The 18,508-nt window shown below is 36.9% G+C and overlaps 1 protein-coding gene and 1 pseudogene across 2 annotated transcripts in view; one reads left to right on the plus strand and one right to left on the minus strand.

Moving 5' to 3' along the window:
• The window catches only part of STAG1 (STAG1 cohesin complex component), a gene marked incomplete at both ends in the record, with an annotated part of 279,463 nt that overhangs the window by 122,494 nt on the left and 138,461 nt on the right, over positions 1-18,508 (plus strand). The window contains 2 exons of the mRNA XM_080695497.1: positions 4,865-5,016; positions 7,578-7,651. Coding sequence (XP_080551623.1) covers positions 4,865-5,016; positions 7,578-7,651 — 226 coding nt within the window. The remainder of the gene's footprint in view (positions 1-4,864; positions 5,017-7,577; positions 7,652-18,508) is intronic.
• On the minus strand, positions 404-1,393 carry LOC308263139 (palmitoyltransferase ZDHHC6-like; annotated as a pseudogene). Its single transcript has one exon. The product of its transcript is annotated as a palmitoyltransferase ZDHHC6-like (transcript).

An 18,508-nucleotide genomic window follows, 5' to 3' on the forward strand; every position in this document is an offset into this window, starting at 1 on the left:
TACCTCCAGGCTATACTCCCAGACCTATTTTATACTTTATTTGGAAACAGGGTCTCACTAAGTTGCTGAGAGCCTCACTAAGTAGCTGAGGCTAGCTTCAAACCTGTGCGATCCTCCTGTCTCAGCCTCCCAAGTGTGCAGGGATTATAAGTGTGCACCACCACACCTGGCAAGAAGAATTTCGTTTTAACAATAGCAGTCTGTTTTGTTTCCCACTCGCTGGGTCTTGATCTGTTTCAGCATTAAAGGAATGCTGAAACTTTTCTACCACTTTTCTACCCAGTGTCTAGGGGAGCCCTCTCATTCTTCAAACACCTTTGATAGAGGACTCTACATACAAACAGTATCATGACTCTCTTATGACTATAATGAAATCCCCTTTTTGTAGCTGTATTCAAGTTCTTCAGTGAAGGGGCTTGTAAGGAGATTTGATTTTTTTATCTTCTGTTACTTTATAGTGAATACTTCTGACTCCCTTGTCTGCTTTTTGTTTCAACTGTTCTATCGTTAAGCTGCACTGGGTGTAGCCTTCTCTTATTGGCCACGTGAGTCCATCTCCTTCAGGGACCCCTGACCATATAAATACCTATTTAAGGTCTTCCATCTACTTTCTATACCACAGGGAGATTCAAAGACTTTATCTTGGTGTTAACTTTGAATTCAGTCTTTAGCCTTTTCTTCCATCTATGATTCAATAGTAGTTTAGTTTTTGAGAATTAGTTTTATCTGGATAACAAAAACAGTATTCCAACAGCTATGATTGTTCTAAAGTTAATCCCAAAACAAACAAGGTGGTGGCAAATGCAGCTAATTCAAAGAGAACAATTGGAAGAGGATCTCCTCAGGCTGTACCCAGTGTTCACTGTGATCCACTAAAAGGAGAGCCAGTTACAAACTTGCGTGTACATGGTCATCACAAACATAAAAGCAGCATGGATACAACCCAGTGGTGCTAAAAGGAGAAGCAGTGAATGACGCATGATTCTGATATGGACAGCAGTTGTTGATCCAAGGACAGTGATGGTCCATCTCCATCACATCTGTTATACTTTTCTGCAGTGATGTAAATGTGGTCCCTTGTGTACTTGGCAGACTTTGTAATACTGGAAGTATATTATGAGAGTTTTTCTATTTTCATCCCAGAGGGACAAAGACAAGACTATTAAACATCGCTTTGAAGTAATTATAAAGAATCATGACGGTCCAATTTATCAAAAGATGAGGTTCACACTTCCTCAAGTTATATACAAGGGCCCTACCACAACACAAAGTCAATTGTGGCCATTGTTGAATGTAATCCTAAAACACCAAGGGCTATAATGGAGCCCCAGTGACATAGTCTCTTTAATTCTTGGAGGTTTTCAAACTTAATAAATGAGCAGAATGCACTCATTTTGCCTTCCTGTTCTAAAGAATTATATATTTCCTCTTAACATTTTTATGTGCCACACAAGTCCGTGTACCTTAGTTATCATACCTTCAAGTTATGGGATATTAATGCACATTGTGCTATTTTAATTTTAAGCACTCAGAGAACTCTTTAAGTTAACTAGGAGAAACCAGTGACTTGGTTTGAAACCCAATCTGGAATAGACTTTCTTCTCTGTTATGCACACAGTGGTCCAGAGCAAGCAGAAGCAGGTCCTGAAGGCAAGAGGGTGAAGTGCAGTGCCTGCTCCCACCAGTGTTCTCTGCCAACACCCTCACTGCTACTAGCCCTTGATTTTTTATTTTGAAACAGTCTCACTAAGATGCAGAGGAGTAACTAAGTTGCTGAGCCTAGTTATGAACTGGTGATTCTCCTGTCTTCGACTCCCATGTACTAAGAATATAGGTGTGCGTTACCAAACCCTGTCCCAGAGAGAGAGAGAGAGAGAGAGTGTGTGTGTGTGTGTGTGTGTGTGTGTGTGTGTGTGTGTGTGTGTGTGTTACTGGGGACTGAATTCAGCCATTCTGCCTCTGAACTATACCCCCAGTTGTCTTGTTTCATTTTGAAACAGGGTCTCCCTAGGTTGCTATTGCTGATAGTCTTGCTACTTGCTGAGCCTGCCCTTGAACCTGCAATCCTCATGTCTCAGCCTCCTATGCACTGGAATTACAGGCACGCACACCCCCCCACCCCCAGTTTGGAAAGACATTCTATAGGTATAACAACAAATACATATTCAATAAGAGGCAATATGGCATCACATTTAAAAGCTTGAACTGTTGAAAGAGATTGCCTTGTAATCAAATTCTGTCCTTACCAGTCACGGGCTATGTAACCATTAAGTCTTTTATTGAATCCAAATAATTCTTTGTAAAGAGCTTAGAAGAATGACTGGCATTTTAAACAGAATAACATATTTCTTTTTCCATTATTTAATAATGCACATACCATTGGGCTATTTGTAATTTTCTTAATCAAGTATAATAAGGTTTTCTTTACAACATGTAAATCACAACCCTTTTTTTTCTCTAATTATCTGTTGAATTATTGTATTATCTTGTTTTCTGGCTCTTAAATACCAATGTCTTTGATAATCCAAATGTTTTTCTACTAGAAAGCTCCATGTAGATAACCTAATTAAGCAAAATTTTTCTAGGTAATACCAGTAATAAATACTTTTATGTAAATATACTGAGAGTATATACTATGTTATATATGATACTTTGTGAAAATTGATTAATCATTTTACACTCTTTGTCCTACTATGTCCTAATTTTTTTTTAATGTATCTGAGCTGAAGAGAGGGTCATTTTGTAATAACAGAGTTTGGAATCTAGGTTCACAAGGAGATAATAAAGCTAAAAGCAAAAGTTACTAAACTCAAGAAATCTGTGTCTCATCTTCTACTAGTAAATTCCAGCCAGGGTTGGTGTTAATTTTAATGCTTATTAAATTCCTGATCTTCAAGTCATTTTGCTCTGGAGATCTAAAAATTTATATTGAACTAACTATATATACTCCATTGATTATCGCTTAGTGGTACTCAGAACATGTTGTGATAAACTGATACTATCCCTAACTTTGGTAGGTTTTTTTTTGTTGTTGTTGTTGTTATTGTTTTTCTTGTTTTTTGTTTGTTTGTTTGTTTGCAGGTCTGGGGATGGAACCCAAGGGCATTTGAACTCTGAGCTACACCCCCTGCCCTATTTTTTATTCTTTATTTTGAAACCGGGTCTCACTGAGTTGCAGAGGGCCTCACTAAGTAGCTGAGGCTTCCACGAACCACGATCCTCTAGTCTCAGCCTCCTGAATGCTGGGATTACAAGCGTGTGCCACCACGCCCAGCTCTAACTTTGGCAGTTTTAATGCCTCAGATCTCTCTTGTATTTGAGTTAGTTTCCTTTCATACACAGCCTAATTTAAACAATATTTTTTAAAATTTGTAATATAGTCCTATCTTTTTGACAGTGTATAAAACTGCAAAATCTTTTATTTTTAAACACAAAATAGCTTGTATGTTTCAATGTACTATTAAAATATATCAGGAGAATAGACATTTCTATTACATGTTTTGCTGAATGGTCACTAACTTGAGTATATTTGTTTTCAGTATTTTGTTTTATATTTTGGTTTAAACATAGCATCAATCACTGTTAACAGACAGCTGACAAAATGAATGTTAGGATAACAGTTTTGGTATATAAAAATAGATATAAAAAGCAGCATTACATATACATATTTGTATATGTAATTAAAGGGAAATAGAGAAATTCTAAAAGAAATTTGTGCATGTTTTTAGTTATGGACATGCTCACAGATAAGTGAATTATTTCTAATGTACTGAGTACCCAGGCATGGTGACTGACACACATCTGTAATCCTAGTACTCCACAGGCTGAGACAGGAAGATCACAGGTTTCAGGTCAGCCTCAGCAACTTAGTGAGGTTCCTCAGCAACATAGCAAGACCCTATTTCAAAATAATAAAATAGGGCTGGGGATATGGCTCACAGGTAGGATACCTCTGGATTCAACCTCCAGTACCAAAATAAATAAAGTACTGAATAGTTTAATTTTTTACTACTAATAGTTTAATAGTTACTAGTATTTTTTTAGTTTATTAAAGTACTGAATAGTTCATTCATATTTGCAGGGGAATAACCTGAAAGAAACAAAAGGGGAAATTATTTACCAGCACAGACCCTCTTACTGCTTTATCAATATTTCCTATACTGTATCTCAATAATGAAAATAAGCATAAGACAAAAGTTTGAAGTTTGTGTCCTTCGTGTTGATCAGATTTTTAAAAAACAGGTTTGAAAATATTTGATAGGGTTTACAAATACAAGTGCACATTTAATGGCACATTAACCCTGTGACCGAGGAGAACAGTCAGTTGGAAATTCACACAATACATTTGTAACGAGTTTGGTAGAATCAGTGTGTTTTTAAGGGGTTGGAAATTGTGTAACTGGGGGGTGAGGGACAAAGGGACAGGACCATCTTTGGGACTGAAATCTTGATGAACCGATTCTAAACATTTAAGGTACCATTAATGCGTCACCATAAAGGTATTAAGGAAGCATCGTGCACACAAGTCTTGTAGTCAGAAGTGTGGCGTAGGCTTTACGCCATCACTAAGTAGTGTGTGTGTGGGAATTAGGTGAAGGGGTTCTTGAGGTTGTTGCTGAAATTTTTCCTGCTAGTCAATAGGTTTAAGTGGGCAATGTTAACAAACTAAGATATTCTCTGCTGAGTAGAGAAAGTTTTGTTGCAGACTAAGAAGATGCGTTTACTAGTATAAATTAATTACTATTTCAAATTTTTAATTATCTTAGGATTGTAAAAGTTTTTTTTCTCTTATCCATTTGCTTTATAAATTTGTAGTGAAGGTTTGTTTTATAGGTGAATATTATAATATTCCTTTATTTTATAGCCATGAAGCTCATGACTGCTCTGGTGAATGTTGCCTTAAACCTCAGTATTCATCAGGATAACACGCAGAGACAGTACGAAGCTGAGAGAAATAAAATGATTGGAAAGAGAGCCAATGAAAGGTTGGAGTTACTACTTCAGAAACGCAAAGAGGTAAGTTTTATGATACTGATAAACTTATTTTCTATAAGTATATATTAAATGCAGTATTTTTCTGTATGAAAAGGTTCATATTTTCTTAATTTATTTTAATTAGGTTATTTAATCTCAAAGTTCTCAAACAAAACTAGAATGTTTACCAGTGATCAACCAAATGTTGTCTGGTAATAGAAGAGAATCATAGACAAAGCAGTTTTGGAAAGAAGGTTTCTGGTATTTAGGCAACTCAGAAAAGTCTCCAGGCTATGAGCTTAGAAAGCCCTGTACTCAGGTCAGCAAAGCTGCATTCCCAGGAGAAAGCTGGAGCCTGCACACTGGCTGCTGCTAAGGCTTTCCTGTGACAAGATGCACACCCTCACTCCTGCTTTTCTTCTTCCTTCTTTGCTCGCATTGAACCTGGGGAATCAACACAAGCTAGTAGGTGCTCTGCCACTAAGCTACACCCCTGCACCCTTGCTCCTGGTTCTGCAGTGACATTCGCATATGTGTGTTTGAAAATGACTCTAAGCTTGGTTTTGTAGTAGGACCATTTTTATTTATCTAATTGAAAGTGAAATTTCAAACTGTAATAGTCTGTCTTTAACTTGAAAGAACAATATCACAGTGCCAAGAAAGGAATTGGGTATGCAGATGAATAGATAGTAATGGGTGATAATAGACAAGAAAAAGTAAGAAACTTCCACCTAGAGTTTTACACTTGCATCAGCTTGGTAGGGCTGCTGTAGCAAAGTACGCAAAATGAGTGGCTTCAAGCAGTTTGCCACTTACAGTTTTGGAGGCTAGCAGTGCAGGGTCCAGGTGCTGACAATGCCGTGCTCCCTCAAAAGCCATCAGGGAAGGATCTGTTCTAGGCTTTTCCAGGCTTTTGGTGCCTTGGCTTGTGCCAGTCTTCACATAATGTTCTTTATAGAGAGACAGGTTGAAGCTTTAGATATTCTGTGTGTGTGTGTGTGTGTGTGTGTGTGTGTGTGTGTGTGTGTGTGTGTGTGTGTGTGTTTCCTATTTTATTCTTTTCATTTAGTCTTTATTTTGAAACAGGTTCTCACTGAGTTGCGAAGTGCCTCGCTAAGTAGCTGAGGCTGTCTGGTAACCGCAATTCTCCGGTCTGTCTCCCAAATGCTGGGATTACAAGTGTATGCAACCACACCCAGCTGAAAAAAATGTTTGAACCTATAACATATCCCATACTTGAAAATGTAGTAGAAGTAAATATTGGAACTGTTAACCTTTTGTGAATCAATTTTTATATATGTGAAGTAATTTTTATAACTTGCAATAAGTTATAGTAATTTGAGTCGTTTACTCTAAAAGCACATTCCTAACCTGATGGTTTCATTTAAATTATTTTTGGTTTACAATTTGGTGAAAATGATATATTTAGCACAAACTGTACTTTGAGCTTTGAAATATGATCTTTTACTGTGTTAACTGTATCAGTGCCATGCACGCTCTTCTCCTGGTGCTGGGTAGTGGTGGCTCATAGTCAAGCATAGCATCACGATGCTTTCTACAGTGTACTGATAATGCCAGCGGCTTTTGTATTTTTGTTTTGGGGATTGTCTGTTCTTGCATCCTGTCAAATATATGAGATACTCAGCGCTCCTATGCAATAGGCTTTGTGTTAGATGATTGTGTAACTGTAGGCTAATGTTAGAGACCTGAGCACATTTAAAGTAGGTTTGTTAAGCTTCAGGGATTGAGCAGTGGGTGTGTTGTATACATCATTGATGTAACAATTTTCAATTCTCAGTGGATTTATCAAAATGCAAACCCTTTGTGAGTCAAAGAACATCTGTCTTTGTCCTCAAACTTTACTTAGCCAAACATGAAGCAGCATACAGAAAAAAATAAGTCTGAAGAAATTTTATCATCATATTTGTTTATATAAGAAAAGGAAATATGTTACTGGATACATAGAAAATCACAGGACACATTAGAATAATAAACATCACATTTTATGTCATTTTGTATCAGTGCTTTTGAATACTAAACTTTAATTCTGATCAGTGACATTGCCTTAAAATTACACCTTTTCTGTAGTATATTATTTTAGTACTGCATTCCTCTACTCAGTCCAGGATTCTTTCTATATCCTTTTATGTCTCCTCTATGGGGAGCATTGCTGCATTCATTTAGGGGCTACTCAAATGCGGAGTGATACTTGGTACTTTCGATGAAGTAGGAAGTTTCTCGTACAATAACAAATATGTCATTCAGGGATAATTCCTTTTCCAGGGAAGACATAACCAAGCTAAGGACCTGGGTAGGAGAGAAGATATATAGAAATTTGACCTGTTGCAACACAGATGATACTTTGGAAATAGGCACCTGATCGCACTTAACTACACCATCCTTCTTTGTTAGTCATTGTGTAGCATGTATTTAGGGAGAGATTCAAAAAGCTGTGGAAGTAATGCAATTATATTAGTAATGCGAGAAAAAGGACTGATAACTTCCCAGAATGAAAACAGCCAGGAGTTAAAAACAGTAATTGTTGATTCCAAGTAAGATGACAAGTGTTTCATTTTACATTTTTATTGTTTTTTTTTTTTCAGCTACAAGAAAATCAGGATGAAATCGAAAATATGATGAACTCTATTTTTAAGGGTATATTTGTTCATAGATACCGGTAAGGGATTTTAAAAATTATTTAGAAGGTTTTGACTTAAGTATTTTGTGCTTTGTTATGGCCTACATTAACTATGAAACTAAAAAACTTTACTAAATTGTTGTACTTTTGTGTTCTGGAAAACAGCTTTGGCTGTAAGTGGTACATAAGTGTCATGTAGAGGATATTCTGCCACCATTCAACTGCTGCCAGACTTTTCCAAATTCAGAACATGCACTGGTGGAGGCAGCAATTGTACTTGGTATTTGCACTGATGGAACATTAATACAATCATTAAATTATGTGGCCTTAATAATATATTGCTTTCATATTTGAAAAGCTAAATGCCCTACTTTAAGTTAACAACTAATCTTTTTGGAATATCTCTATAAAATGGAAAATAAAAGGATAATGTCTTTCTGCATATAATTGAAGACTATATCTTCACTTAAACCTTGATCTATATACATTGAAGCAGAAACTATTAGCATACTTTTTTATCGTACTTCATTATAGATGAGTTTAGTTTGTATTACTTTGAAGTCCAAAACTTTAAAAACTAACATTATGAAAGAGCATATTTCACATATAATTAATCACATACATAAACATCTGTTACTTAGATGTGATATGTGTTAATAAAACTACTGATAATAGATAATAAAACTACTGGTTTCAGATACACTAGAGACTATAGTTGGAAGATAAAACTACTGTTTTAGCCTGGTGCGGTGGTGCATGCTTGTAATCCCAGCACTTGGGAAGCTGAGACAGAACCGCAGGCTCATGGTCAGCCTTAGCTACTCATTGAAGCCCTCTGCAACTTAGGGAGACCCTGTTTCAAAATAAAGAATAAAAAATAGGGCTGGGGGTGTAGCTTGGAGATAGAATGCCCCTGGGCTCAATCCTCAGTACCACAAATAAATAAGTAGGTAGATAGACAGACAAACTATTTTCAAACATACTTGATACTATAGTTGGAAATTAATAGGAAGAAATAACCTACATTAATATAAAGATATAGATAACTTTTATATTTTAACAGAACTTAAACATTTTAACTCAAAGTATGAAAAGACCTTTAAAATAGAGCCAAGACCTTTACTTTGAGTATGAATTTTCTGATTGGAGCTTTATATCCTCTTTGCATAAATCACATGTATAAACCATTATGGACAGATTTATTTGAAAAACCCAAGAAGTTACATATACACGGCCACATACAATCTTATAGAAAAATTTTACTAAAACTTTATGAATATATACTTGAGATAAAATGAACCACACATTTAAGTGCATAGTTTGGTGACTTTTTCATATGTGTATGTCACATATATCTGTAAAACCCATCAACACAGACCGCAAGCAAGATAATTCATTTGTTCATCATCCTTAAAATTTTCTCTTAGCACTTTATAGTTCTCCCGTGCCTCTTGTCTTGTTACTCTTCCCCCCCATCACCCTCCAGTACTTGTTGCTCTGCTCTGTTACTTGTGTGCATGTATAGATGCACACAAATGTTATATGGTCGAATGATACAACATGTACTCCATTTTGTTTTTATTGGGGTTAGCTTCATTCTATGAGCAAAATTAGAATCTTTCACTATAACGTCTGTTAGCTGTAAGTTTTGCAGAGATGCCAGCTGTCATTAAGGAAATTTTCTTCAGTTTCTATTTTTATTTAAAATATTTTGGATTTTTTAAACTGATTTTGTGCAGCTATTGAAATAATGTAATTTTCATTTTTAATTTGTTGAATTGAGTTGATTGATACTCAGAAGTTAACATGGATTTATGTGTCAAAATTCACCATTAGTATATATTTTCAAAATAGATATTCTTGGATGTGATTTCCAAAAATTGCATAACAAATTTTGCACCTATCTTCAAGATAAATAAATATCTCTAACTTCATTTTAATACATGTTTCTGACTGCTTTAGGTGTGAAAATAACTCTAGCCTTATAGATTGAGTTGCAGTGTATTTTTTCCTCTTTAATTTTCTAGAAGAGTTTGATATAATTTGTGTTATTCCTTCAAATGCAAATTTTGCTTTTGGGGCCCAGAGTTATTATAGGAACCTCCCCCTTAACCCAGGAAGCCTGGGATTGAACCCAGATGCATTCTACCTCTGAGCTACATAGCTGCCCTATTTTGTGTTTTATTTTGAAACAAGGTCTCACTCCATTGTGGAGGGCATAGATAAATTGCTGTTGTTGTCCACAAACCTATGGTCCTCTCATCTCAGCCTCCCAAGGACTGGGATTAAAGGCGTGCACTACTCTGTCCAGCTTGTAGGAATTTTAACTACAAATTATGTAACTTAAATAAATATAGGGCTGTTTTGTCATCTTTTTATTGGGTAATCTTTTGTAGTTATCTCTAAGAAAAAACGTACTGTCATCTAAATTATTGAGTTATAGTCAACAGCCGTCAGCATAAATTTGCTCATAATATTAGTAACTTTGTCTCTTCCCTCTTTGTTCTTGCACCCTCTGCCCCATTCCCTTTGCCTCTCTCTCCCTACCCATTTGAATGTCTGGTTAGTCTGTCTAGAACTAATTGATTTTATTGAATTTTTTCTTTTTTGTGGTACTGCAGATGGAACCCAGGGCATTCTACCTCCAAGCTACATCCCCAAGCTATTTTTTATTCTTTATTTTGAAACAGGATCTCACTGACTTGCAGAAAGTCTCACTAAGTAGCTGAGTCTGTCCTTGAACCAGGATCTTCCTGTCTCAGCCTCCCAAATGCTGGGATTACAAATGTGCGCCACCATGCCTGGCTGCTTTTTTTTTTTTTTTAAAGAATAAGATTTTGATTACTTTGAGCTTCTCTATTATTTGTTTTCTAGTTCATTGTTTTCTACTCTTATATTCTTCCATCTGTATACTGTAGTTTTGTATTCTGTACATTTTTATTTCTCAAGATGGAGCCTGTGCTCATTTTTAAAGCCTTTTATTAATATAAAGATTTATTAAATACTAAAAATTTCCTCTGAGCACTGCTTTAGCTTCTACCCCTAAATTTGGATATATTGTGTGTTTATTTTCACTCAGTTCAAAATACTTTATGATATCTGTTGATATTTTCCTTTCACCCTAGATTATTTAGAAATATAATATTTAGTTTGCAGATGTTTTAGAAATTTTCAGATATAATTTGGCTGTTTTTGAGTTTATAGTAATAGTTATAGTCAAAGAACATACTTTGTGTAATTGGAATGCTTTTGAACTTAATACTTGCTTTGTGGCTCACAGTGTAGTTTTTCTTGAAAATACCGTGTTTGCTCTGGGAAAATTTTTGTCTTTTGTTGGCTAATGTCTTATGTCAGGTTGATGAAATTGGTTGATGATTGTGTTCTCTGGGTTTTCTCTATCTTGATTCTTTTGGTCTATTTATTCTATAAATTATTGAAAGATGTTTTATAATAGTTATTTGTATAATTGCTTCAAGACCTTCTTTTTATTTTGGCAGTACTGGGATTGAACCCAGGAGCATTCTATCTTTGAGCTACACCCTCAGCCCTAGTTTTTATTCTTTCTTTTGAAACAAGGTCTCACTGAATTGCAGAGGGCCTCACTAAGTAGCTGAGGCTGGCCTTGAACTGTAATCCTCCTGTCTCAGCCTCCCAAGTATTTAGGTTACAAGCTTCCACCACCACACCATTCTTTTAAATGGAAAGGAGGGTATACAGGTGATCAAACTCAAAGGTGGTCTACCTTTAAGGTACACCCTCAGCTCTACCATACTAAGGTTTGTTTAAGGCTCACTTCTTTTTTCTTTTTCTTTCTTTTTTTTTTCTTTTTGCAGTATTTATAATTGAACCTAGGGGCATTTTACCTTCAAGAACACCCCCAGCCATAGTTTTTCTTCTTTATTTCCAAATAGGGTCTCACTAAGTTGAGGAAGGCCTCAGGAAGTAGCTGAAGCTGGCCTTGAGCCTGTGATACTCCTATTTCAGCCTTCTAAACACTGGGATTATGGGATTGCAAGAGTATGCCACTATGCCCAGTTTTTTATTGGAGATTTTTAAAGAGCAAAACTTTTAAAATTTGCATTAAGCCTCATTTATCAATTTTTCTTCTTCCTCTGCCCCCTCACAGTTCTAAGGATCATACCCAGGACCTCATCCATGCTAGACAAGCACTCTACCACTGAGCTAAACCCCATTCCTTAATTTTTCTTCATGCTTTTGGTGGTTTATCTGTGAATTCTCTGTATAACCCAAAGGTTTCTTTTTCTTTTTTATTTGAGGTTAATCATTTTATCTTACCATAAAGAGATTTGTACTGCATTTTAAGGTAGTTTGTGCATATAATATATAAGTACATAAGATTATATATATATCCATTCCCATTAAAGAAAGACTATGCTTTTCTAATTGAATTGCTGTAACACATTTCTTGAAAATCAGTTAATCATGAATGGAAGATTTTAGTTTGGGTTTATCTCATCTATCCATATACCCATACTGCCCGTATTGAATCTCTATACCAATTTGGAAAGAATTAGCCCCTTAATAATTATTCTTGCAAGCCAGCATGGTGGTACATGCTTGTAATCCTAAAATTTGGGAGGCTGAGAGAAGAGGATTACAGGTTCACAGCCAGCTTTAGCTACTTAGTGAGACCCTGTTTTAAAAAAAAAAAAAAAAACTTGCAATCTGTGAACATAGATTATATCTCCATTGATTTGTATATTCTATAATCTTTATTAGCAGTTTTTATGATTTTCCTGTATAAAGGAATTGAACCCTGGCGTATTCTACCTTTGAGTTACTCCCCAGTCTTATTTTATTGTTTATTTTGAAACAGTGTCTCATAAATTACTGTGTGCTGGCCTGGAACTAATAATCCTCCTGTCTCACTTTCCCAAATATAGGATTACAGATGTAATGCTGTCTAGACATTTACCATTTCTTTGTGGTGGAAATATTTAAAATCCTCTCGAGTAGCTAATTTAAAATAATTTAGTTAATTGTTGTGAACCATAATTCTACTATGCTATAAAACATTAGGAGTTAAATCTCCTGTCCAGCTGTGCTCCTGTACACATGAACAGTTTCCGGTTTAGCTCCCTTCCCTCACATCCTTCCCGGGGTCTGGTAACCATCGATCTGTTCCCCACTTCGCTGACATCAGCTGTTCACTTGCACAGATATGGGAAAGCATTTTCATCCTCGCCTTCCCTGCCCGTGGTGCCTAGATTAATGTGTTGGCTCTTGTGGCAGTACTGTGATCAACATGCAGTTACAGATATGTCCTGGCTCTGCTTACCATGCTACTTGGTAAGGATAAAATTTGTGCAACTGTAAGGATTACCTCTGTTACTCCCTCTCAAAGATGATTGTCCTTATTCTGGCCCATATACAATATGTAAAATTGTTTTATATATCTTATTTTTATTTCTCTTTCAACTGAGAGCATAAATCTTGGTCTTCTCACTCTGCAGTGCAGAATTTGTATTAGTTTTTAGGATCTTCCCTTAATCTGTAACAACAAAATAAAGCAGCATTTCCTTTAATGAGGAATCAGTTTTATTGTCTTGCCATAGCTTCGAGCCTATTTCCACATGAAACTAGAATTCCTTAAATTTTTTTCTGTGTTCTCGATTTGTATTGTATTTAAATCAGATCTACATAAACTGTAGAACATGGTTACAGTATTTTCCACATAAACTATTGGATCTCCTCTAACTTACTGTTGATATGTAAAGAACTCAACCAGTCAAAACAAAAAGGGCAAGTATAGTTGAGAATTTACTCTTAACTCCCAGAAGAAAAAAAACAAAAGTATCACAGCTTCAGGGGAGGCTCGTCAACTTAGGCCCTCCACAACTTAGTGAGACCTCATTTCAAAATAGTTATAAGGAGCCGGGCGTGGTGGCGCACACTTGTAATCCCAGCATTCAGGAGGCTGAGACCAGAGGTTTATGCTTCATGGACAGCCTCAGCTACTTAGTGAGGCCCTTTGCAACTCAATGAGACTCTGTTTCAAAATAAAGAATAAGAAATAGGGTAGGGGGTATAGCTCAGAGATCGAATGCCCCTGGGTTTCATCCCCAGACCCACAAAAAAAGAAACAAAAAAAAAATTGTTATAAGGGAATGAAGCAATGGAAGGACACTTCTGATATGTATAAAATGTTCTTAGAGCTTTATTAGTCCTTTTAAAGGGAGGGAAGTTCAAGCCCATTGTAGAGGTACACACCTATAATCCAAGTGTTCAGGAGACTGAGATAAAAGGATTACATGTTCCAGATAAGCCTCAGCATTATAGCAGGATCCTATTTCAAAAATGTTTGGGTTGTAACTCAGGGATAGAGTACCCCTGGATTCAATCCCTAGGACCACATAGCGGGGGAGTGTTTCAGAAGGCTTGGGCATGGTAGCACACACCTGTATTCCCAGTATTTGGGAGGCTGAGACAGGAGGCTTGTTGTTTTAAGGCCAGCTTCAGCAACTTAATAAGGCTCTCAGCAAAAGGCAAGGAATAATATATTCCTTGTCTAGAACATGCCATAGTGAAGGTAAAAAAATATCAAAGTTCAAGAGAAAATCTTCAAGAGAACCAGAAAGCCGGTGCAGTGGCTCATGCCTATATAATCTCACTACTTGGGAGGCTGAGACAGGAGGATTTCAGGTTCAAAGCCAATCTTAGCAATTTAATGAAACCATGTTTCTAAATCAAATGGATCTGAGGGGTGTAGCTCAGAGGTAAAGTGCCCCTTGATTCAATTTCTAGTACTCCTTTTAAATAAAAGAAAACCATAAAGCACTATTACTTCAGTAATGAAGATAGAATTTAAGAGGTATTGGGCCATTAAGACATTGTAAGAGAAGAGAACAACAAAGGACTGAATATTCAGGCATTTCTTAAAATAGATTTAGTGGTAAGAGCCAAAAACACACTGTAAAAAAGATAGCCTGTTCAACAAACGATGTTGGCAAAATTGGATAACCATATGAAGAAAAATGGAAAGAAACTCCACTTTTTTTTACCCTGCACAAGAGTCAGTTCAAGATGGATAAGACTTGAAAATTAGACTATTGACCTTACAGCTCTTTGAAGGTCCAACTTCAACACATAAGCACAGATAACAGCTTTCTCAACAAGACCGCAAAGACACAAGAACCTAAAAGGCAGACCAGTACATGAGATTGCATTAAACTGAAGAGCTCTGTAAAGCCAACTATCAAGAACCTCAGCAGAGAGCCGGCAGAGTGGAGAGAAACTTTACCAACTATTCCTCCAATAGAGGACTAATATCTAGAATATACAAGAAACTCAGCACCAAGAAAGCAACCCAATCAAAAAGGGCAAGTGAACATAGTAGACACTTCACAGAAAAAGAAATTCAAATGGCCAATAAATGTATGAAAAAATGCTCAACATCATAACCATTTGGGAGATGCAAATCAAAACTATCCTGAGATTTCACCTAACTCTAACTAGAATTGCAGTCATTAAAAACACAACAACAAATGCTGGCAAGGATGTGGGAAAGTGGAAACTCTAATACGTTGTTGATGAGATTACAAATTAGTGCAACCACTTTGGAAAACAGTATGAAGGATCCTCAGAAGAAGGAGAATGAACTTACCGTATGATCCAGCAATACCACTTCTGGGTATCTACCAAAAGGATGGAAATTAAACTATTAAACTAAGTGCATGTGTATCTATGTTGATAGCTGCATAGTTCACAATTGTCAAACTATGGGACCAGCCAAGATGTCCATCAACAGATTATGGATTACAAAGTATGGAATATGTACAAAGTGGAATTTTACTCAGCCATATAGAAGAACAAAATATATCATTTACACGGAAATTGATAGAACTGGAGAACGTTATGCTAAGTGGGATTAATCAGTTGCAAAAAGTAAGAAATTGGATGTTCTCCCCGATATGTGGAAGCTAGGGAGAAAATGGGTCATAGATGGAACTTTAAACAAAGAAGGAAGGAGAAACGATAGATGAGCAAATAAGGTGACCTAACTGAGGGGATGGGAAGAGGGACATTCCCTAATGTACATGATGTACGTTCACGAACATATCAAAGTCAGTCACTAGCTGAGTGTGGAGTGTGGTAGGACATGCTTATAATCCCGGCATTTGAGAGCTTGAGATAGGAGGATCTCAGTTCTTGTACAGCCTCAGCTACTTAGGCCCTTTGCAACTCAGTAAGACTCTGTTTAAAAATATAGAATAAAAAAACAAAATAGGGCTGGGGTTGTAGTTTGGAGGTAGAATGCCCCTGGGTTCCATACACACACACACACACACACACACACACACACACACACACACACATACTGAAACATGGGAAGGAGGGAGGGGAAGGAGTGGGGTGAGAACTGGGTATGGGCTAATTGAGTGATGTGTGCTGTGTGCATGTATGACTCTGCCATATTGTACTCCATTAAGATGTAGAGTACTACACCAGTTTAAAAAATTAAAAAGCAATTGAAAAGAGATTTAGTGCTAAGATTTCAGCACTTTGAGATGAAAAAAATGATTTTTTTAGTTTCTAGTTGAGTCCTCTTTTTCTAGTACAATGAAGCCTCAGAATAATTTCAAAACTTTTTTTTTTTTTTTGTGGTGGTGGTACTGGGGTTCCTGGAAACCCTTCTACCTCCGGGCTACTCTCCCAGACCTATTTTATATTTTTTTATTTGGAAAAAGGGTCTCTTAAGCCAGCGAGGCTGGCTTCAAACCACCGCGTTCCACCTGTCTCTGCCTCTCAAGCGCCGGGATTACAAGCGTGCGCCACCACGCCTTTTTTCAGAACTTTTTATACCTAATCCAATATTATGATTTATCTTGAGCAAAGTTATTCTGTTGCTGTAATCTATCTTTCTTCCTTTCCCTCCCTCCCTTCCTTTCCTTTTCTCTCTTTCTTCTTTCTTTCTTTCTTTCTTTCTTTCTTTCTTTCTTTCTTTCTTTCTTTTTTTCTTTCTTTGTGGTACTGGGGATAGAACCAAGGCGCATTCTACCTCTGAGCTACACTCCCAACCCCATTTTTCATTGTTTATTTTAAATGGTTTCTCACTAAGTAGTAGCTGAGGCTGTCCTCAAACCATGATCCTCCTGTCTCAGCCTCCCAAATGCTGAGATTAAAAGTGTGTGCCACCACACACCTAGCTTAATCTCGCTTTCTTACACTTCATCTTTGATCTGAGTAGTATATCAGGTTGATATTAGCACATGAATATCAATAGAAAGATCTCTTAAAGCTAATGTATCCTTGACATTTTATTTTTAGACTTATGTATCCCTAAATTCAGCTTACAGTAATTTTTTTTTTTTTTTTTTTTTTTTTTTTACTGAGGGTGGAACCCAGGGGCTATTGTACTTCCAGACTATACTCCCAGACCTATTTTATAACTTTGTTTGGAAACAGGGTCTAGCTAAGTTGCTGAAAGCATCACTAAGTAGCTGAGGCTGGCTTCGAACCTGTGTGATCCTCCTTTCTCGGCCTTCCAAGCGCTGGGTTACAAGTGTGCACCACCATGCCCAGCCTAGAGTAAAATATTAAAGAGCAGTGGTAGCAGATTGTCATGTCACCTCTTTTGTGTGAAACTCAGTCATGAAGGCATTTATCTTCTTTTTGTCACTGTTTTTACTAATGGATAATGCAATATAAATGAGATTAAAGTAGTTTTAGTTTTATAAACCTATTACATTTTTTCTCTTTTTCATTTTTACTGGGGTTAAACCCAGGGGTATTCTGCCACTGAGCTATACCCCTAGCCCTATTTATTTGTTTTGAAACCGGGTCTCTCTAGGTTGATGAGAATCTCACCACTTGCTGATGCTGTCCTTGAACCTGCGATCTTCTAGGCAATTGCTCTACCACTAAGCTACATCTCACTACATTTTTAATGTATTAAAATTAATTCAGGTCATAATTCCCATACTTGCAAATAAGAGACAGGAGGAATCCTGCCTTCGCAACTTGGTGAGACCCTGCCTTAAAAAATATAAAGAACCGGGCGTGGTGGCACACGCTTGTAATCCCCTTGCTTAGGAGGCAGAGACAGGAGGATCATGCAGGTTCGAAGCCAGCCTCACTGGCTTAAGAGACCCTGTTTCCAAATATAAAAAATATATAAAATAGGTCTGGGAGTGTAGCCGGAGGTAGAAGGGCTTCCAGGAACCCCAGTACCACACCCCCCAAAAAAAAAAAGAAATGGGGGGGCATTAGAAAATAGGCATAATCTTGCTACATTGCTGAGTCTGTCCTTGAACCTGCAGTCCTCTTGTCTCAGCCTCCTAAGTACTGGGATTATATGTGTGTGCCACCACACTCTGCTTCCCACATTTTTATTTTATTTTATTTTTTTGTGTGTGTGTGGTACTTTAGATGGAACCCAGGGTCATTCTACCTCCTAGCGACACCCCATCCCTATTTTTTATTTCTTATTTTGAAACAGGGTCTCACTGAGTTGCAAAGGGCCTCACTAAGTAGCTGAGGCTGTCTACGAAGTGTTATCTTCCTGTTTCAGCCTCCCAAATGCCAGGATTACAGGTGTGTGCCACCATGCCCGGCTTCCACATTTTTATTCTTAAAAAATACTAGGAGCCTAGGTGGAACTGAGATTAGAGCAAGGAATGAAATATTATAATGCTAACATTTTGTTATGAAAGAGAAACAAAATGCCTGAATATTAAAATTGCAGCTAGAGTGAAAGAGTACTGCCTTGAGCTATCTGGGCAACGAGCCAGAAGCCTGACATTTGGGGTCGCTCTTCCATCACTTCAAAGGACAGTCACCAAGATCATGCCCATGTGACTAAAGTACGCTATTCTTCCCCATTCCTTCCCTAAAAAAATAAATTAACTAAAGGTGAAAAATCCATGACTGGAGTGA

The sequence above is a fragment of the Muscardinus avellanarius genome (assembly GCF_963383645.1).
Source record: "Muscardinus avellanarius genome assembly, chromosome: 5".
Classification (NCBI taxonomy): domain Eukaryota; kingdom Metazoa; phylum Chordata; class Mammalia; order Rodentia; family Gliridae; genus Muscardinus; species Muscardinus avellanarius.